The sequence below is a fragment of the Brachyistius frenatus genome, unplaced genomic scaffold (genome assembly GCF_029030835.1).
Source record: "Brachyistius frenatus isolate BFR_SWC_R1_liver_20210118 unplaced genomic scaffold, ASM2903083v1 Contig_136, whole genome shotgun sequence".
In the NCBI taxonomy this organism is placed as follows: Eukaryota; Metazoa; Chordata; class Actinopteri; family Embiotocidae; genus Brachyistius; species Brachyistius frenatus.
The window spans coordinates 132,581-154,038 of record NW_027210735.1 but is presented as its reverse complement, the minus strand read 5'-3'; the positions used below and the strand labels follow the sequence as shown (position 1 = coordinate 154,038).

The 21,458-nt window shown below is 43.7% G+C and overlaps 2 protein-coding genes across 2 annotated transcripts; one reads left to right on the top strand and one right to left on the bottom strand.

Moving 5' to 3' along the window:
• Window positions 1-1,993: 1,993 nt before the first annotated feature.
• exoc5 (exocyst complex component 5) lies at window positions 1,994-11,018 on the bottom strand. Its single transcript, XM_069714920.1, has 18 exons — window positions 10,796-11,018; window positions 10,351-10,445; window positions 9,054-9,201; window positions 8,734-8,928; window positions 7,154-7,218; window positions 6,916-6,944; window positions 6,675-6,784; window positions 6,462-6,506; window positions 6,222-6,362; window positions 6,054-6,136; window positions 5,751-5,960; window positions 5,523-5,670; window positions 5,309-5,417; window positions 4,264-4,384; window positions 4,076-4,162; window positions 3,868-3,976; window positions 3,488-3,703; window positions 1,994-3,244 (listed from the first exon to the last, which is right to left on the bottom strand). Exons 1-18 carry the CDS (start codon window positions 10,820-10,822, stop codon window positions 3,056-3,058), a joined length of 2,127 nt encoding a protein of 708 aa, XP_069571021.1. The 5' UTR covers window positions 10,823-11,018; the 3' UTR covers window positions 1,994-3,055.
• A 74-nt stretch (window positions 11,019-11,092) lies between these two features.
• Window positions 11,093-16,903, top strand: ap5m1 (adaptor related protein complex 5 subunit mu 1). Its single transcript, XM_069714868.1, has 8 exons — window positions 11,093-11,255; window positions 11,357-12,017; window positions 12,117-12,344; window positions 12,440-12,579; window positions 13,164-13,249; window positions 13,362-13,474; window positions 14,026-14,122; window positions 14,216-16,903. Exons 1-8 carry the CDS (start codon window positions 11,188-11,190, stop codon window positions 14,296-14,298), a joined length of 1,476 nt encoding a protein of 491 aa, XP_069570969.1. The 5' UTR covers window positions 11,093-11,187; the 3' UTR covers window positions 14,299-16,903.
• The last annotated feature ends 4,555 nt before the right edge of the window (window positions 16,904-21,458 follow it).

The window sequence follows — 21,458 nt, the reverse complement described above, 5'->3', positions numbered from 1 at the left end:
GCCTGGCTGCGTGCCCATGCCATGAAAGTCTCTCATAGAGGAATCCTGAAGAATAGATTTGAGCACAAAGTGCTTTCAATGAATATTTATCACATTTATACACCTTTCTTATATCAACTGAACGCTATTATTTTTTTTGTTAGTTTTGAGAATGGGCCGAAGACAAAATGCCCTATTTAAGGCCAAAACACGAGTCACAATTACCTGAATCATTTTTCCAAAGGGATCCTTAAAATCCCCCCCCGGACCGTCTTCCACGGCAAATCCACCGGAGTCATCATTCCAACGACGGGTAAAATAAACCAGCAAAATTGATATGAGCCACCAGCACACTAAAGAGCAAATCATTATGCATCATTAGGTGAAGATTTAGTTTAAACGTGTTTAGCAGGAATTAAGCAAAGCTGTTGTTGACATGGATTGACTGCTGTAATGCTTTATTGTCAGTGCTCCAGGAGGCAGAGAGAGGGCCGGCCTAGTTGGGGGAGCAGCAATGTGCCGAAAGCAAGGATTTATGGGATGTTGAGAGGACTAGCCTGGTGTGCAGAAAAGGAGTGGACAAACAAGAAACTATGGTTGATGATTTGGCAGAGGAGACAAAGGGAGGGTGATGCATGAGAAAAGGGGTAAACAAATGAGGGTGTCTGTGGTCAATGGAAGAGAGGATTCACTTGCAGAATATGCACTCTTAACTTGAATATGGATGTAGACAGCGGATGAATCAGCACACGAAAGGGTCCGTGTTTAAGAAATATAGATCAGTGTTCTAAATGTCAGAATGAATAGCTTCAGAAGGTTTTGGTTGGGACCTTGCTGAAGCTTTAAAAACCAAATCTGCTTGAATAACAGTGAAACTTTCACACCAACATAAATTGATTTTGGAAAAATGGATCTTTCAGTGACACTATTGACTGAATAAAAGCTTGATCTTACAGCAACATCTCCTTTAAAGGGTGCTAAAAAAAAAAAAGCACCTCATGGAGCAAAGATCATCACATTGATTTTGTAGGTGTCCTGGTACCTGGTCAGACCTAATCACAGTGATATTAGGAAGGTTTCATATTATATGGAGGAAATGTACTGCAAGTATTCCTCGAGCAGGAAAAAAGCTTTTAACAGGAAGGAGAATCAAAAGGCGCAGCAACCTGTTCACTGTCCGTTCAACCACAAGTTTTCCTCTCCAGTCCTGACACCTGCGTTTATTTGCATGTGTTGGAGTCTTTATGTTTCTGAATGTGTATGCAAGAGCTGCTCAAACTGACGAGTAAGAGAGGACAGTCTTATCCAGCTCTCCAGTGTTGACAGTATTACTAATCCCCTCCACCTGCTCAAACACCCACCCCAAAAAACACATCCCTCCCCCTCTTCCATGTGCCTGTGCTGGGAGTCCCTGGGGCCAGGCTGCGCCTCTGCCTTCGTCTCCACACCAGTTATCGTCTCTGGCCCGGCTCCGCTCCCCCAACCCCTTCCCCCGCCACGCACATTAATCGCTGCAAAAACAAATAGTTTTCAAATGTTTGGAAAAGACCCACTGTTTGCATCAGGGCCTAACAAAATAATTTTTACAAGCTATCCAGTTGTGATTAGGGCTGAGAGAATTGAATTTATGTGGCATTGATAATATTAATATTAGCCTAATTAATTATGTTGTTTGAACTTGCACAGCACTGTGTGTACCTTCTACACAACGCTAACCAGCCGGCGCTGGAACTGAGCTCTCAGCCGTCTCTATCTCCCCGGCTCTCCCCCAGTCCATGACTACTGCACACAATTCATCAACTCGTAGATATCTAATCCCCTCTGGCTCTGCTCACTTCCTGAAGTCTAAGAAAGAACTTTACTCTGGTGGCAAGAATTCCTATGAATACTTGATGACTTCTATAGAAAGGAAGCCTGTTTCATCTCACTTTGAAAGTGACATTCGCGGAGAGAACTGGCCTAACTTTCTATTCACAGCTCCCCATTTATGAACGATATTCATAGAGGGACAATATTAAAATGCAACATCGTTTTATTGGGTCACTAATTAAGGTAAACAGCAGTAAGGTGGGAGCAGCCGTCAGTAGGAGACAGTTTCAGGCATCAAGTACAAGATCTTCCGTCTGTCTTTGTGCCGAAGACGGTTAATGTGAACCTCCAATAAGCCCTGTGTGAAGAAGGCCCTTCTAGTTTGTTTCCTTAATCATCACAGGTCAACATTTCAGCGTCCCCTGACCCAGAAACACTAAAGATCAGGCCAACAAAGTCTTCGGACTGTGCGCACCACTGGATGAGCAAGTGTTGATCTGTGCAATTACAGTGACACACACTCAGTGACCCATCACACCAATCATCTGAGCCATGAGGGGACCACCCAAACCTCCAGAGAGGTTCTCAGACTTGTTTATAGTTCAGATCACACTTCTCTGTGATGGCCTCTTGACCTCTGCTTTGTGGTCAAGGGTCAAAGGTGACAGAGGTGGTCATGTGTGTCTCTTAGCCAGACGGAGCTCTATCTCATGCTTGGCCGGGCCGTCTCCGTCGGGTCTCCTACAGTTCATTACAAAAGGTAGCTGTTCCCGACACGCAGTGCTACTGCTGGCCTGATGTCTGACTTTACAGTGTGATTGTTGACAGGCTCCTTTTAAAGCAGCTTCAGGGTCTAATCCTGTGCACAAATGCAGCCACAGAATTTATATATTTGGCACAATCAAAAAAAAGTGTTCTTTTACATAAAGCACAGAAATCAGTCATGTCCATTTACTTATAATAGGTCAAATATCTTAGCCACATTGATTGGTGATGGATTAGTGTTTAAAAACAAATCCTAACTCAATAGACATTTAAATTTCTTCAGCTTGGAGAAATAAACAATGAAAAAAGGTCAAATGCACATTTCCCACATTCAAGGAGCAGTGGCCTTTGTCTGCATAATGCACAAAGCAATCCCAGTCTAGTCTGTGTGCCGGGGCCAGACTGATGCTTTCTCTGAAGTGGCAACGGGTATCTTCAAGGTGCATCATTTAATCAAAGCATAATTTACTGGACGGAGCACAGCGAGGTGTGGTATCAGTCATTAACTGAAGTGTCGGCCCAGTCTGGCTGAACGGTAGTCCACTCGCAGCTGGACGAAGGCGTGCAGGAGGTTCCGGTCCAGATTGGTGAGCTGCTCACCTGAACAGACCTGCTTCAGGTTGTCAGGGGCAACCACCAGGAGGTTACAGAGGGCGTGGAGTGTGTCGAAGAGCTGCAGCACCAGAGGAACCTGGAGGACAGAGGGGCACAAAAACGCTTACACCTTGTGAAAGACATACACATTTCAGGTTATTCCCAGCATGGACACAAACAGTCACCACAGATAAATCACTCATTTATATGGATTGGGATTTAAATTTTTGATGCACCTAGTTTATTTAGTGACAAATAAGAGTTAGAGCCTTTGTAGGCAGAGCCATGTTTGCCCTGTGACCAGTGCGTCCTGGACCTATGCCCCCCACCCCCCGCTCACCCTGAAGTCCTTGGCGCATCGTCGGTATTCAGCCACGTCGCAGATGGCCAGCATGCCTCCCATTGAGCTGTAGCTGTATTGCTGTAGATGCTCGTGGATGAGACGGTGGAAACGAATGCCCAACTCCGTCAGCACTGTGTCCACATTTTTCCCGTCCATGGACTTTCGCACGTGCTCCACCTGCCGACTGACGTAGGCGCATACCTTGGAGCAGGCCTGCCGGGTGGGAATACACCCAGGAGATGGAGAAAACATGCTCACCAAACTGACAGCTCAAAAACAACAAGGTGTGTGGATGTGATTTACATGTTGTGTTTTTCTCATTTGCTTTGTTTTGCATGTGAAGTCAGTAGTGGAAGCAGAGGCCTTTTCTCTCTTACTGTTGTGTACTGGATCATGACATTGTTCTCATCCTCAGGCCTGAAGTCAGTCTTCTTCTGCTCTGTCGTCAGGATGTGCTTCATATGTCCCACCATGCAGTTTAGTGTTCTGTGTGGAGCGGAGAAACACATCACAAAATGTTCATGTCAATTCCATATAAACTCTTAAAACACATGCAATGGGAAAGTGCTTTATAAACATGCTGACCTGTCAATTCCCGTGTCCAGTTTAACCTCCATCTGTTCGATCACCTCTTTCTTCTTGTGCAAGCACTCTGCCAACTTTGGAGATGAGCTGGAAGCAGATTTAGAAAGGCAAATTACATTTCAACCGATAATGATGAGATGTTTTATAACAATTATATATGAAATATTGACCTTTAACCTTTTACTGACCTTATCAGGGGCATGAGCTGGTCATTAAACTGCTTGTCAAACAGGTGGAAGATGGAGTTTGCCTGTTGAACCACGTCCAAGAAGTACAAGTTGGCATTCTTGGCATCGGCTGAAGGAATCGCTGTAGATCGACGAGAGAGTGAGAATAAGTCGGACATAAACTAAAAGGTAGCTGAAGGCATGAATCAATATGATTCATAATGAGCAGAAAACCACTGTTGCCTGTGGTCTTTGGCAGGACATGAAACACAGGTTCTTATTCAAAGTAACGCCCTGCTTCAAGCATCACTGAGGAGAAAGTCCTCAAACCACACGGATATCAATGATGCATTTCTTTAAAGCAGAATGTACCTTATGAATTGAGCAGCAAGAGACAAAAATGACATGTTTAGTTCCACTGTTGCTGCCTGAAAATGATAAGCTGCCTCTCTTGTTATACAGCCCATACAAAATGTAAAGATATGCCAGAAACACAGCCTGCTTTCAACAAGGTAACGTTGATATTTTACTTTGTTTTGTTTTTATGTTTGTTAACTGCCATAGTATCCATAGCAACAAGCTTCATCTAGTCAATGGCAAAGTCAGACAGTAGCATGAAACTACCAGCAGTAAATGATGTCACAGGAAGTTTTCCTTGAGTTGTCAAAGCAAAGCAGCTGAGAAGGTTTCAACTCAGATGTACATCTGTCCCATATCCGGACCAAATATGTCACACTTTATTTGACCAGGGAGGACAAAATTTGTGTATTCTTTAGCCACTAGTATTCAACGATCCATTCAGGAGACTATGAATTATGGGTAAATACATCCCATGAACTGTGCAGATGAAAAAGCTGCTGCAGGATGTACGTAAAGAACCATCGGTACCAGTATTCTGTTTTGTAAAGCCTGGATATGTTTACAGATTGTTTAAGATAATATCAGACAGAGATATGTCATTATTATTATTATATATTTAACACTACACGAGCCCATCGCTTCCTGCTTGTCCATCTGACTTGTATTGTGATGACATTATGGTTTTAAAGAGTTTTGCTGGATGTACCGGAGAGGCCGATCTCCAGAGCGTAGTCAATGTGATCCACACACAGATGCTCGACCAGCAGCAGAAAGATTGAGAAGGCATTCTTGGGCAGGTCTGAAGGATCTGAAAGCTGTGGAAAACCAAAAGAAACAAAAAAAACATTTAACTTTCTCCCACAACAAATGTACGCAACGGTTAATGCCGTTCGAATCTAGAGAAGGCAGAGTAGCCTCACCCTGTGACATCTCTCAAAGGCATGGCGTGTCTCTTGCAGCAGGTTGACAACCAGCTCTGGAGACAGAAAGGTCTCCCCATGGGTGTCAATGCTGGGACCCAGGGGAAGGTTGGTGCGCTGTCTGATCCGCTCCTTCAGCTCTTGAATACTGTAAAAAGACATAAGATAAGAATTATTATAAACATTCAATAGTTTCTTTGTCTTAAAACCAAACGTCCAGAAACTGACCTGCCAGTGCCAATGGGGCGTTTCTGGTGGTTTTTGGAGTCGTAGTATCGCTGCAGAATCATGGCACCTCGAGTGCGAAGGTATTCCCTCTCCATGTCAATGTAACTTTCCAAGTATGAGGAAAAGATGCTCTTTATCAGCTTGGACAGGAAAGTGTGCTTGTCTGAGCCCAGGTTGAACTCCGTCAGCTTCGTGGCTAAAGCTGTGGTCCTGGAAAAGTCCAACATTCAGACACAAAAATAAGAACGATGGTCTCTGGGTATACAAGGATGGAGTCAAATAACAAATGAACGAGTTAATTACCTGGTATAAAGGTCATAGAGGTTCTTGAGGTACTGTTCTACATCAGAGTGTCGAGTCTCATCCAGTTTTTCCCGAACATGGGCCTGCAGACACAAAGCCAGTTAAATATAAAGGAACGTATGAGGCATGTATGAGTAAGACTTAAATGGTTCATAGCAACAGAAATACCTGCAGCTTGTTCTCGAAGATGTTCTGGATGAGTTTGGCCATGACGGTCTCTGGACTGCTGAAGACCTCGCCCACCTGCTTATTGACCCTCTGGCAGAGGACTGCGGTGTCTTCAAACACGTCGTTCCTCATGTAGGCACCCTGACAAGGACAAACAAACTAAATGTAAATATCTGCACATATTTCTGGCCCAAAGAGAAGTGGAATATTACGTGTATGAGAAACTTTGCACACACTCACTTCCTGACACTGCTTGATGTAGACGTCCACACAGTGTGCATAGCCCTTTAACAAAAGACATCAGCATTATTTTGTGCAACATTTAAAGGCAGGCAAAAAAAACCTCACTGATACTAAATATGTGTGTTAGTACCACGCTATCGTAATTATTGCACTACATAAGACAAACTACTAGGTCAAATGTGGACCCTGAACATGTCTCCTCTAGGTCACCTTGAAATGTAATAGGACCGCCGCAACCTCCCGCATACGTCCAATCTCCCCCCTGCGTTGGGCTGCAGTGAACTCCTGGATTAACTGCCTCTCCAGGTCGTGGTATTTACCTGGGTAGCAATGCAAACAAACACAGACAAGAAAAAAAAAAATATTGTGTAGCAAATTTCTAATGTATTCATCATAGAAACAGTTTAAAGCAACCTTCGCTAGCTAATGAGTTTTTTTTCCTCAAACTTACTTGCAATCTTTGCCTTGACATCTGCAAATCTGTCAGAGAAACACATAATAAACCGTCATTTACAAATTATGTTTCAATTTAAAAGCAAATGTGGGTTTTTATTTTTTAGTAATGATACGATACTTAATTAAAGTGCTGTGATATGTTATTTGTTGGGTTAACACTGTGAGGAACAGACAACATCACTAATACACCACCTTCCTCTTGTCTAAAGCTGCCTGCAGGATGCCTGACTCACCTGTCAAATGGCAGCTCCTGGGCAATGAGATGCAGCTTCTGAATGATATCAGCAGCCTCCTTAATCTGAGGGGGAGAGAGAGAAAGAGAGAGAGAAAGTGAGTGAGTGTGTGTGTGTGTGTGTGTGTGTGTGTGTGTGTGTGTGTGTGTGTGAGAGAGAGAGAGAGAGATGTCAGGTGAGGCACAAAGAGAGAGAGCACGGCAGGACCATGTGAGGTGGACATCCAGACAGAAAGTGGGCAGGCCTCCGGCAGTGTCTCCACTTGGGGGATCATCATCTTAGAGCAGCCCTCCTCCACCTCCCCGTGTTGAACAGGCAGCTGATAACAGACAGGCTGCGCTCACCTGGGCATCGGCGGCAGCAACAGCAGCAGTCCTGACTTAGCAGCACATCCAACTCTTTATTGGCATGCCTTTTCTGAATGGGCTGTAATCCCACAGGAGTCTAAATCGCCTTCAATAATCTGTCCGGCCAGGGATATCTGTCTAAAAAAGGGGGCCCTGTTGAGAACCCCGCTCCCCCCGCCCCTCCTGACATACACGCTGGCTGAAAAAGCCCCAGACCTACGAAAGGCCCGCCGTCCGCAACTCCTCTGTTCCCGCAGATGCCTGCCTCAGCTAACATCATTACTCTGCTCCCGTGAGGAGGATCCAGCCTTTCTGCTCGGCGAAGGTTTTCTAAGTATCTGTCCCCCAGCTAAGATTAGCTAAATCCCATGTAAGTAATGTAGCCGTCTCCCTGCAGTCAGGGTTTAGCAGCACTTGTCTCCACGCTGGCGGCCCAGCCCTCCCTTTCAGAAGGATTAGCAAAGCCATCCCCCTTCAGCTATTCACTTGCAGCTTTCCTCTTTCCCCCTCGTCTAGAGGTATGCTCAGGAAAAGGAATCTGGCCAGATATTTCTGCATGCCTTTCCGGAAAACTCGCTCCATCTCCAGCTTTCGTCTCTGGGATTGACCCCCAGACTCACTTCTCTGCATCCACTAATGATGTTCCTACTAATAGGAATTAATCTAAAGCATCCCAATCTCTGTACTGTCACCGCAAAACTGCAGAATCAAACTTTCAGGGGGTCATTTGTCTGACACAAACGTGGCCTCGGCGTCGACAGAAACTGAGTAAAAGAGTGCATCTCGTCTTCAAGCATGCATGTTATCGCTGCCCTTACATGCACCATTTTGCTACAAGCTCTATTCTGCTGTAATGCGACACAAAGCTGAGGACCAACCACATTCTCCTTCCTAGACAACCTACTGTAAATGCAATTAGGTTTGACATGAGCATGTTGACATCCATGCTAGTCAATCAGGCAGCTATTGTCAGACAGCAAATGACAGTTTATTAATCCAAATTAGCCGAGGGATCCAACTAAAGGGATAAACTTGACAAATTAATATGGATGGTTTACCTCATAATCCTGTTCACTCTCACCTCCAGCAGTATCACAGCGGGGGCCCTCATCAGTGGTCACACACACACACACACACACACACACACACACACACACACACACACACACACACACACACACACACACAAACCTCCAGTAATGTGAATAGAAGGAACATGTGCAGCGTGCTCACCTTGTCCGGGTTATTGAAGACGTCGCTGCGTAGGTCTCCATCCAAGAACTCGTTGAAGTAGGTCATCAGACGCTGAGCTTCCACGGCCCTCTGGCGAGGCGTGTTCACCCCCTCCAGTTGGTCGCCAAGGTGACAAACCTTGGTAGCCACATAGCTGATGTGCTCGTCGAGCTCTTGGAAATGCTGAAAGGCCACCTGAATTGATACCAAACACAAAAAGATATCAAATAAAGATCATTTAAGATGGATAAAGTTGCAATTTAAAGCTCAAATGATATTAAGGTGGGTGTCTTTTGGGTTCCTTTCACCATCCAGCCCACCTGGTTGCTTCTCTGCAGGTCTTGCACTTTGTGTGCAAATTCCTTGGCCTCACGGTGACACTGATGCTCAAGCTTCTCCACCCGCCGCTGGATCTTCTCATCCAGTTGCTTCAGCTCCTCGATGTGGTTCTCAAACTCTTCCAGCAGCCTATCGCAGAGGAGAGAAGGTATGCACGTTCAGAACGTCCCAAACAACATATAGCAGATCCTCCAGTAACAACAGGTAAAACATACCAGAATTTACTCTTAGTCTTGAGGAGTAATTGGGTACCACAAGGCTAAATCTGTCCCACTGACCTCACACTTACAGTTAATAGTTACAGAATAGTGCCAGATGCTTAATTCCTGGGTCCCCAGGCTTAAGAAGCTCTGAAAACTAGCAGCTTCGTCAGCTGCATTTCAAGTGCCATCAGGACTGTAGAGCAAATGTTCTAAGTCAGCACCACATTTCACAGAGCAGGAAACATCCCAAAATGATGAGTGTATAATCTCCTGACTAATTCCCTCAGCACTGGCTACAGCTTAAAGACATCTCCCATCCCTTCCCAACAGACACTCATTCCCTCGCTGGTGACTCACAGTATGGTGGCCTCCACAGATATGTTGTCTCTGACTCTTCACTAAGAGCTTCCGAGGACGTGGTGGCAACAGTTTGTGGAGGAAGTAGATAAGGCGGGATGGATCTACAGTATAGTTAAAGTGTTATGGCATTTTTGCTTACGAGATGCAACTCTGTCTCTCCCCCCTCTCCGAGTGTAAACATCATAACAAACATGCAAAGGATTTTTAAAACATATTTATTTCTCGAATTTTCTCCAACCCCATCAAAAACTCTAAATTAGTGTGGAGAAGATGGAGATGAGCTTTAGTAAGTGCAGCAGGACTGGAACAGTTTCTTTAGAAAGTTGATATTGATAGTTGCGAATAAGTAAATTAGGATTATATTAAAAGTTTAACCATATCGTATTCTGTTTGGAAAACAGGGAACAGCTGTAGTAAAAGGAAATTAACTTAAAGGCAGCGTATATTTGTACTGCTGTGATTTAATTGAGGTCTTGATGACGACGTCTAATAAACCTGTGAATATTTGAAAAGATGAGGCATCGTAATGGGAAAACGATTACGCACGTCTAAAAAGATGCAAGACATCCATCACCCTGTTGAGAAACACCACCCACGGCCATCTGAGACCAGCGAACTGCAGGTGAGGAGGTGTGGCACGATATTACTCCTCGGTAAATCAGCAGGAGGGCCACGTGTGCTGCAAGTATGAACTCCAAGCAGCACCCACAGGTACCTTTTGGGGTCAAACGCCTCGGCTCCTCCTTTGGAGCCTCCTCCAGGAGTCCTCCACGCCAACCGTTCAATGTACTCATCCGCATCGAAGGGCTCCTGATGAGGGAGAGGGGGGGAAACAACAACAACAGCTGATTAAAAAAACCTTTGCAATGAAGCTGCTGGTGTTGTTGTTGTTTTTATTTATTTATTTTTTAGTGCACACAAACAGCCATTTCCTCAAATAAGCGAAGTCATGCAAAAATAAAGAATATTCGTCTTCTTGTCTTTCTGGTTGACGCCTCGCAGTCCGTGATTCATTCTTAATTACACACTATAAAATATTTAAAATAAAATATATATATATAAATAAGGTCAGCCCCGTTAGTGATAGTTAGCCACTTAGCTGGCGTGGAAGCTAACGGCTATCCGCTGCAGCGAATCCCTTTTTTTTAATTTTTTTTTACCTCGAACAGCTGAGCGGTCGTCGCCATTGTTCACGACTCAGCTGGCAGCGCGGTGAAATGAAACTTCGGAGAAGGAACCCAGAGTCGCAACGTGGCCGACCACTACATGGATTTGGTGCAGTTTTGCCCTTTGTTGACAGCTAGCTGGTCGGTAAATCCAGCTTCCTGTTTTGGGAGAGAAGGGTGGGGACAGCTGCTTTCACAGTGCGCAAGCGCACGAGTCAGCTGATTGGTTCGTAGTTGTCACGTGCCGTGATAGTAGGAAGTAACTCGCTGCACTGTCAGGTGGGGCATTTAACAGCCGCTCGACATCATGTGATTATTAACAGTCGAAGTTCCTGAATCTTTTTTGTTTATATATATATATTGAGGACTTTATCGCAGCCGAACAAATGACTCTACGTGCTTTGTGGATTATTTCTCACGAAAAAGGAGAACACGTGTCAATACGCTTCTCGAGGTTTGTGATTGTTTTTCATTGATGCATTTCCTGTTCGTGCTCGTGTTGAGCTCCAGGAGCAGATAAACGGGCTGATATCATAACGTGTTTGCTCCCCGCAGGAGGTTTTCAACTGCGGAGCACCGTGCAAAGAGCCTGGCAGCCTCGTCTTACGTAGCAGTCCCGGAGGAGAGCGCCGTCCTGCAGCTCCTGCTCACTGAACTCGGCCTGTCGGGCTCAGAAAAGTCGTATGTTGCTCTCAGGGATGATTGCCTTTACCGTCCGAGGTCACCAGCCCTGGAGCTGCATGTGGATGGTCCTGGAAAAGGAGTACTGTGGCCAGTATTGGCTGTCTTGCAGGGGCCTCTCATCCTGGCTTGCCTGCCTTTAGTGGATGTCCCCCCCGAGCCTCGGCCACCTCTGTCCAGCCTGCTGTCAGTCTCACAGGGGCTCACGCTGTTGGCAGGCCTGCAGACCTTCCTCCTTGGCTCGGGGAGTAAGCCTGACGGAGAGGGACTGGTCCCTCGCCTGGCGATGTTGCCGTCTGTCCTCCTGCAGATTTGTCCACTTGGCACGCCCCTTGATGTGCCACTGCTGGGGACACCTGCCACATCCACGGTGCCCACGTCCGCCGGGGCCCAGAAGCAGCCGGCCTGGAAGACGGGCCTACACCGGGGTCGAGCCGTGGTGAACGTGGCGCTGTTAGAGACGGTACGCTCCATGCAGTACGGTAACCGGAGCAGACAGGACCTGTGGGATGTTTTTGGCACTGTGACATGCAAAGTAAGCGCACAGCGTAAAAAGAAAGCAATCAATGTCATAGCTTCTTTTATTTGCCCGTCTGTTGTCTGTCGTTCTACATTGTTGTCCTTCTGTCTGCAGTGTGAGGTCGAGGGAGTGCTCCCTAATGTGACCCTGACCCTCTCGCTGCCACCAAACGGTTCCCCGCTGCAGGACATCCTGGTCCATCCTTGTGTCACCTCGCTGGATTCAAGTATCCTGACTGCCATGAGCGTAGATAATTGCGATAGCTCGGCTTTCTCTGGGCCATACAAGTTCCCCTTCTCCCCTCCTCTGGAGCCTTTCAGACTATGCAGCTATACTTCTCAGGTATAAACTTCAACATAAGATCAAGGAGCTTTACAGTCACATGCATGTGCTTATTTTATAAAGGATTCACTGTTGAAATTCCAATTTTCCATCAGGTCCCTGTTCCCCCCATCCTCGGTTCATATCAGCTGAAGGAAGAGGAGAACCAGCTCCGTTTGTCGGTCACCCTCAAACTTCATGAGAGTGTGAAGAACAGCTTTGAGTACTGTGAGGCACGCCTGCCGTTCTTCAACAGGTAAACGGCATGAGAAGATGACATTGTTGAACGCCTCTTGCTCTGTGCTATCTTCAAGAGTGGAGAGTCAAAAATATCTCTGGTGAGAGGCCTTTTAACTGTTTAGAAATCTGTCACATGAAGACAAACTAAATATATACATATATTATGGTCTAGAACCTGATAATAGTAAACTATTCAAGGTAGAATAAATACTTTTTTGTCCAATTTTTAACAGTTTTGTGGTCTTTCACCTTTGTAATGTGAAATATTACATTACATTTCATTTAGCCGACGCTTTTATCCAAAGAGACTTACAATAAGTACTTTTCAACCATGAGGGTACAAATTCAGAACAACAACAATCAAGAAAGTACAATTTTCTTCAAGATAGCCAAACTTCAAAGTGCTATAAGTGAGTATCATTTGAAGTGCTGCTATTCAAGGTAAAGTCTGAAGAGGTGTGTTTTTAGTTTGCGGCGGAAGATGTACAGACTTTCTGCTGTCCTAATGTCGTGAGGGAGCTCATTCCACCATTTAGGAGCCAGGACAGCAAATATGAAACAGCCCTGCATCCTGATTTAAGTTGAGCGTGTCTTGTGCAGGGATCAGATGGGCAATGTGGATGTGAAGGTGAGCTCTGGACAGCTGGATGTCTTAAAGGAGAAGAACCTGCTGGTGTGGGCCCTGGGTATGTGTTGTGTTCATGAGCATTAGTCTAAAAAAAAAAAAAATCACTTTCACTGCAGTTGTATATTTCAAAAAAAGAAACCAATGAATTCCTTCTTCTCACTAATATGTAGGACAAAAGTTCCCGAAGTCTCGTGAGGTCACAATGGAGGGGAAGATCAGCTTTTCTGGGCCGACACCAGGACCTGCTGACCCCCTCTGCACCAAACTTACTGCCTACATTAAAGTAAGTTATTATATCTTATAATAGTCAGCAGACAGTCTAAACATGAGTCAGCAAAAAAAATTGTTAAGGCCGTCACTTACTATCCAACTGAATTTTAAGACGAGAAGATTTATGATTCATGATCCACTCAGTTTAATTTCTAGTAGGATTTAATAATAACAATAATAATATGTTTATTTGCATAGCACTTAAAAGATAGATAGATAGATAGATAGATAGATAGATAGATAGATAGATAGATAGATAGATAGATAGATAGACAGACAGACAGACAGACAGACAGACAGACAGACAGACAGACAGACTTTATTGATCCCACAAGGGGAACTTTTTTCGTTACAGCAGTTTGGAACATACAGTAAAAGCAATAAAAAAAATTACAGAATACAAATGGAGATAGTAAAAGTATAAAAAAATAAATTAAAAAAAAAAAGCCACAATATATACAAATTAAATTAAATTAAAGTCAACTCAAATATAGTCAAATGCAGGATAAATGTATAATCCCCTGGGCTATGAAGTGATTAACAATTTCACTATTTTCTTCACAGTTGTATTTCAAAGTGCCTGACATGACGTTGTCCGGCTGTTGTGTGGACCAGCATTCGGTGCAGGTGTATTCCTCTGCCAAACCACGGATTGTAACATGTAAGCTACCAACAGATCTGGGGACAAAATGTTTGCTGTGTATGCACAGCTCTTTATCTGAAACTGAAAATAAAATCTCTGTCCCGTCATCAGGCCGAGAACTTCAGTCCAAAGAGTACTTCATATGGAATTCAACAGGTACCGCTCCGGTATCCTCTGGACAGACGATGATGTAGCAGCGACCCGTAAAGAGAAGCTGGGTGGAAAGGTGGACGGTACACTGCACACTAATGAGACTGAAAACACTGTCAAGCGCATGCAGTTATATGTGACCCAATTACATTAAGTTGTTCCTATTCTGTTTTACTGGAGGGTTCACGAACGGCAGAAAATCTAACATTTGCGTGTAAATGACGAGTTCACAATGTCCCAACTGGTTTCAGTATTGATTCTGTTGATGTTTAACTACTTTTAAAACAATAACCGATCCTGTAGTCCAACTTCTTTTATCCCCAACCTTCACCCTCCCTCAAATTTATCCCATTGCAGACACAAGGTCCACCCCTCGCTCTGACAGTCCCACTTCAGTGACTCTCCATCAGCCGGATAATTAGCAGCTGGGGCCTTGTCATCAGCTGTTGTAGGCCTGAAGGAGAGGGGCGGCTGGACTGTGAAAGGCCAGGCTGCTCTGGCCAGTGTCTTGGCTACAAAAGGCTTCTCTTTAGAGCTGGCAGGAGTCCTTACCCACACCAATCACCCACCCCCCCACCTCTTTTGACCCCATCCTTGCCCTGTCAACTAGTGGCTAGTTCAAACACACAACCTCTCCAACCAGACTGTGATTGAGCGCTGACCCTCTGGCCCTCGGAGACTTTAAAGCAGCCGGTCCCATTTAGGGAGCAGGACCTGGCTAATTGGTAAAAAAAAAAAAAAAAAAAAAAAAAAGTTACAAGGATGGTAAATGGTTGGGTTGTGTCTCGAGGTTGCATAGGTGCTTTAACTCAATTACCGTGGAGCTTAAAGTATGAGATTGCCATCTTCATTGATGCAACACAATCGTCAAGGTAGACCTTTTATATTTGATGCTTAATTACAAAGAAAATACTTGAGGTGCTGCATTTGGTTTCACTAAGTCACCTGAACTATGCATGTTACTCTGAAACATTTCTAATCCAGCTCGGTGTATTAAGTTCAATGAATAACTAGCCGATGAAGGGTTAAATCAGAGGAGATTGTGCCCCGCTATTCCTCAGCAGCCAGACTCCTGAGTGGCCTCATTGTCTGCTGTTGGCCTCTTGTGCCCCTTGCTGGTCCAAATGCTACATTCTCACGTGGATTTCCACTCAGAAGGCTGACCATGACCAATCCTCTGTCAATTGGAACCAATTGCTCACACGGCATCCTTCACCTTCTTTTTATGTAGCAGTACGGAGTGGCAGACACCGAGACCTCTCGGCTCTCCCCCTCCACGATGATTTGGCTTTAAGGCCTAGTGTGTGTGGCTAGCGAACTGGAAAAGGAGAAGTTTTTTGAAGAGTTGGGCCACTCTAAATCTCCTCAGTATCCCAATATGTGGTCAGTCTGGCTCCTCAAGTCTGCAGTCAGTGGCCTCTCACTGGGAGACTTTGCTTTGTTGATTGAATAGCTTGCTAAGTAGATGGACTTGTTTTAATGTGTTGCTCCGCTCCAGTGCCTTCAGTCCATACACCTTTGGACATTTAATTATCAAAATCGTTCATTTATTTCATCTTTGTTTACGATTGTATACATGCATACAAGAAAGGGATTAACTCTTTTATTTAGAGGCAGGAAACAAATTGTGCAAGTAAAGCAGCATGTGGGCATGTTACAGATCAGTTTAAAACATCATTAGGTTACATGGATGTAAGTGCTCAAAATGATCATTCAGACTGAAAGGTTTTTCAAACCAAAACATGTGATACACTATTACAAACACTGGAACTGTGGATGTGGACTTCACTGTGTCCCTCAGCACAATAATGACACCCAGTGGCAGAGTACAATAAAAGTTAATGTCCAATTGATTTGATTTCTTTAATACGTTTTATTTCTTTTATTTAAATAGTTCTACTCAACCACAGGCAGATTATCTTCGCTGAATTAATTCCCCCTGCTGTGTGATGTGATCCCAGCAGTGTTCATCTGAGGCGTCCTGCCTGAGGACCAGGCTTTTGTCAGCCACTGTGGCCCCAGGTGTTTGGTGGGAGTCCAGTTCCTCTCAGCCCCTATAAGTCTGCAAAGAGCCGGCCTCGGGGAGACCACTTCACAAATCATGGTGCAATTAGCGTTTTCCTGTTTTCAGTCTGATTATTCCTCAAGAGCCTTTTGTTTGCTTTGAAATAACAGGATATCTTTAGATTCTTTTGTGCTAATTTCTATACAAAATATCCAATAATAGACCAGCATCTTCAAAGCCAGCCGGTTTGAATCCTGACTCTTTGAAGTAAATAGAAAGTTTATTTTTGGGATGTTTTCTATCAAAGGAAGGCTCAGTGAGCTTTTGATTCAATGCCTCGACAGCAAGTTTCCTCACTGTAGTGCATCACTTTCACCCATAGAGGGCACCATAAACTCAGCCAAGAAAGCCATGCCGGGGAACGTCTCCGGGCATCCAGCGTTTCGATTAAATTGTAAGTTTATTTTGCTCCCTAACCTTATGAAAGAATGACCATACTGTTTATGAGCATGATTGTTTATGTGAATTTGTCTTAACCAAGATGGTGCAGTAGCTGTTGTAGTAATTAATGTACATCACCTGACCTGATGTTTTGGCCTTGTTCTGATCCAGATGACCCAATAAAAAATGGTGCTCTTACTCCAGTTTACAGTCCAAGATCCCACTTGTACCTTTCGTCCTCCCTGTGTGACAGTTCAGAGCGGACTCATTCCACATCCATCTACCCATCTCTACATCAGTCTTCTTTTGACTTGTCCTTTTTATCCAGTTTCTGGAACAGTTATTTCCTCTTTTCTGTTTTTGACACCATGAGCTCGATCACTTTCTTGTCATGTCATCCGCTTGGCACGGAGCCTGGTCTCTTCCCAGAAGACGTCGCTGTCTGTGGATCTTCTCACAAGTTTGAGCCTCTGGATCCCTTCTACATTTGGATCGTCATTAAAAATGCCAAATAGGATGAGAAAATGATCAAACAATAGACCACATCCAGATACTGTATTGTTTGTATCAGCTTTAATAATTTACAAGCCTACCGTCAGCCGCGTAGACAACCTCATGTCTTCTCCGCTCTCCGGCTTGTCCGAGGTGAGCTTGCCGATGCTGATGAGCTATCTGGGCCTCTAGAGACCCCGTCTGGAAAGACCACAGCAGGGCCACAAGAAATCAGTGTTGGAAATAAATTTACTCCAATGCTGAACTTAAATATGATATTTGTAACATAGCACACAGATGTCAAATTATCCAATATGTCACAACAACTAAAGATTACTTAATTGCAAATAATAATAGCAGTATTAAAAGCCTAAACGTAGTCACTGACTGGAGCTGTACAAGTACTTTTACTTTGATACCTTTAGCTGTACTTTTAAACTCAGATTTTGAATGCAAGGCTTTTACTTGGTAAAGGTATTTTTAATGAAGTAAAGGAACTGAAGATTTGTTTCACCACTGCAAATTATATCTCAAAACTAAATGGGGTTTGCAGCTGATGAAGCGTATTCTTCCTGCCAGAAGGATTCAAAGGGAACGAATCTATAGAAACAATCATGTGACTGTCAAGATTTTTCTTTGTGTCTGCGAGTTTGGATCTAATGGTGGGGACTTTTCTGTTCCCTGTACCCTGAAAATAGATCCCATTTAGGGGCCAGTCATGGCTGCAGACCACCCCACTTTCCACTCCACCGGCACTTTAATCAGATCCACTGGGAGAGGAAAGGAAGGACTCCCACTCACAGCTGCCTCGCTCTCCCGCCCCACCTCTCTCCAAAGCACCGCTGCGCTCTTTAATTTCTTCAATATAAACATTTATTATCTGAATTATTGATGTTACAGATGCACTTCACTTCTTCCATACTCTGTCCACATGCTTTACCTGAATCATTCTGCTGGTGCCTGTTTGACCGGGTGTAAAAAGCCGGAGGACATCCCCATTTCTGCGGTCCCTGTCCTACAACAAATATCAAAATTCCTTATTAGGTTTAGAGATGGTATGTCGGTGAAGCTGGAGCAGTCAGCAAGATTTTTGGGGGATTTTTTTTTACCATTGCAATTTGATTGGCAGTGCTTGTGTGACCAATTTGAGGTGCTACTGGTTGCAGTGCCTGAAGAGAGATAATGATGGGATGTCTGGGTAAAATCACAACTAGTCACAAACAATAACACAAAATAATGTCTCGCAGGGTTCCAGCACAGGATTTAACAAATGAGGAACTTTTTTTTAATTTTTTTTATAACAACCTGGCATCAAGAATAGCTTGTTATAGTTAACTGTATTAGGCAGCAGATTTTGCATGCGGGTTTTGGGTAAAACAATAAATTAAATTGTTCTTTTGCTTTAGAGGGAAGGTTTCTGCAGAGCGCGGTTCTTAAAGCACAAACATGCACACGAGGAATTCAACATTTGGCACAGACTAACCTGAAAGTGAGGAAAGAGTTATTTCGTGTTTCAGTGGCAGCGAGGTGGTCCTTCTCCTTCCCAGAGATCCCGTTGACTGCTCCACAGTGATTGCAGGGAGGGTCCATTGTGGTTCAGGCTCCTGTCCGTTTTCTTGCAAGCTATTACATGGGGCCACTTTATGCAGTCTGGGTCGGGATTCTGTGGAACCCATCCTGCTCTTTCTCCAAAAAGCTGACAAGCTTAAAATACTTTTTCTCCAGTAAAAGCTAAATATGTAAACTTAAATAGTTACAATATATTTCCTGAAGTTAGGTGTTAAGGTAATAATCTCACCTTTCTGTTGTCTTCTTGTCAGGCACATGGGAGTTCTGTCACCGTAGGAGCGCTTGTGTTGTTTGATATTTCTCATGTAGTTGTTGAGTCCCTGTGGCTTTTTGGCCCGTCGCGTAGAAGTCCCGTCAGTCACAGAATAACTTCTGAAAGAGACTCTCCACCTTCCCCTTTGTGTTCCAGCTGCTTCCAAGCAAACCTAGCGGCCTTCTCATCTCCTATCCCAGCAAACTTAATCTTTGTCCTGAAGCGTCGCTTCATACAACTGCAATAAACACTTTTTGGTAGTGGTTGAAAGAGTTGGTGCGTCCTCCATTCCTGCCTTCATACTTGACTCTCTCATGATAATGAGCTGGGTTTCTATGACAACTCTCCCTGCAGGTTACTTTATCACTCATAAGTTAATGCTTGAAAGAACCTGTTATTTTCCTGCACCCTCTTTGCTATCTGAAAGCCCACAGGGGCGAGGAGAGAGGCAGGTTTGTTGGGAAGTTGTTAACTGACTGAAATATATGACTCCAGCAGTGCTCACAGAGAAGCACTGGGGGGTGGACAAACACCGTCACAGTCGTGGGCCATACTGGGCTGCATGTTAGGCACTAGTTGTGCAGTTTGTGTGATGGAGATAATGTAAATAAATCACTTTATTTTGGTTATTAGCAGCAGGGATGGCAATGTCATTTGGTTGGTCCAGACTGAAATGTAGTGACAAATATTTGATGGATTGTTCTGAGATTTTGGAAGGACATGAATCATAGTGCCCACATGAGGTCAATCGTTTTGGTTTGTACTTAAATATCTTAGGAACTGTGGTAGTGAAAGTTGGCCTTTGGTTCTGTTTTTGTTTTTTTTATCCTGCAAACTGACATTCCCAGCTGCACCAGCTGCATTTAGTGTTACATGTTATCATGCTAACATGCTATGCTAATTGTATATTAAACATGATACTTGCTGAATATCAGAGTGTCATTTTGTGCATGTTAGCGTACTAATGTTAGTAGTTTGACTGAAAAGTACAGCCTCAGAGCATTGACTAGTTGCCAGCATTTGTCGACTCTTTGCAGCATTATTCATTGGTGCAGCTGCAGTTTGGACTCCGTGTTTTACTTTCGTTGGAGCACTAATAGTTGTGGCATGTTACTTTAAAAAACAGGATTTGCTTGGTGATGCCGACTTGCATTTGAACATCACATGACTAAACTTTGTTGCAGGGTTTTGTGATTCTCTCTTCATAAATGCTGTTTATTCTGTCAGCTCATCATCTGATAGAAATGTGTACAAAAATCTGTTGCTGTGGCTAAAGCGTTAGTTTACATTCCCCTTTAATTAATGTGTTTTATCAGCCGCCAGCTGGGGGCCTGTGGCCGTTATGAAATTAAGATTTGCACAATATACATTCCTTTGCTTCTTCTACCTCATTTATTTTAATATGTTTAAATGCCACCGCAACTGCTCAGCTGAAAGTCTCATCTCAGCAAATGCTTCATTAGAGGTCTCGACTCACTGACTGCACTCCACCATAACAGCTTCGTTGTGTGACTCCTGGGAGTGTGTGAGTGACAGAGAGAATGAGAAATTATTCCACTGACACCCTCATCATTTCAATAACACTATATGGACAGAAATTTAATTTTGTCACCATTTTATATGATACAAGAAAGTCATTTTGACAAGTGTCTATCACAGTCTTGTGCTCTGCAGGGCAAACATGTCCTGTGGACTATTACCAGATACTTATTGTTACACATATTGTTTCTGTCAGTTTAAGAAGAATCATCTTTTGTGTGTGTGTGTGTGTGTGTCAGTAAGTGACAGCTAAGTGCAGCACAGAAAAAAAAACTACATAATATATTGCAGCGGGAAAAAATTCTGCAAAGTCATCGCTGCCAAATCAATGCAATGCACTTTACAAATTACAAATATTGTATGAATCACACCACTTAAGTCTGCTAAAAATACTCGGTCATAATACAAGTACACGGTGGAAACAACAACAGTCTGGCTCTGATACATATAGGACTGTTTCCATATTTGCAGATGAAAAAGTGATGAACCCACCTCAAACCTACTTTACATTAAAATACTGTGGCTAATATCATAGTCATGTATTTAAGGGGTCTGTAGTCCGGTTTTAATGTGATGACAGAATGGATTTTGTTGGGAAAATATGCAAGGAGGGCCACAGCCAGAAATATTTCCAATATTTGGAATAATTTAGTCATGGTTTGTCCACACTGCTGAGTCCCTTACTTTTTATTAATTTATTCACCTAAAAATTGTTAAATATAAATACATTAAGTCTAAAATACTAGCGTAATATCAGCCTTTAAAATATGGAACATGTGTTTTCAATTATTGTATAAATATAATGTTTGTTCTTTTGACATATTGTAATATATATTTTAAGCTGCAGTATTTCTGTCTATTAGAACATCTCTTCTGTTGTTGTTATTGATGAAGTTTCTCTCTCT

Coding starts and splice junctions, on each gene's coding strand:
- ap5m1 (XM_069714868.1), top strand. CDS start 11,188: ATGACTCTACGTGCTTTGTGGATTATTTCTCACGAAAAAGGAGAACAC. Junction 12,018..12,116: donor TTGGCACTGTGACATGCAAA/GTAAGCGCACAG, acceptor TTCTGTCTGCAG/TGTGAGGTCGAGGGAGTGCT. Junction 14,123..14,215: donor CAAACCACGGATTGTAACAT/GTAAGCTACCAA, acceptor TCCCGTCATCAG/GCCGAGAACTTCAGTCCAAA.
- exoc5 (XM_069714920.1), bottom strand. CDS start 10,822: ATGGCGACGACCGCTCAGCTGTTCGAG. Junction 4,163..4,263: donor CAGCTCATGCCCCTGATAAG/GTCAGTAAAAGG, acceptor ATCTGCTTCCAG/CTCATCTCCAAAGTTGGCAG. Junction 3,245..3,487: donor GATGCGCCAAGGACTTCAGG/GTGAGCGGGGGG, acceptor TCTGTCCTCCAG/GTTCCTCTGGTGCTGCAGCT.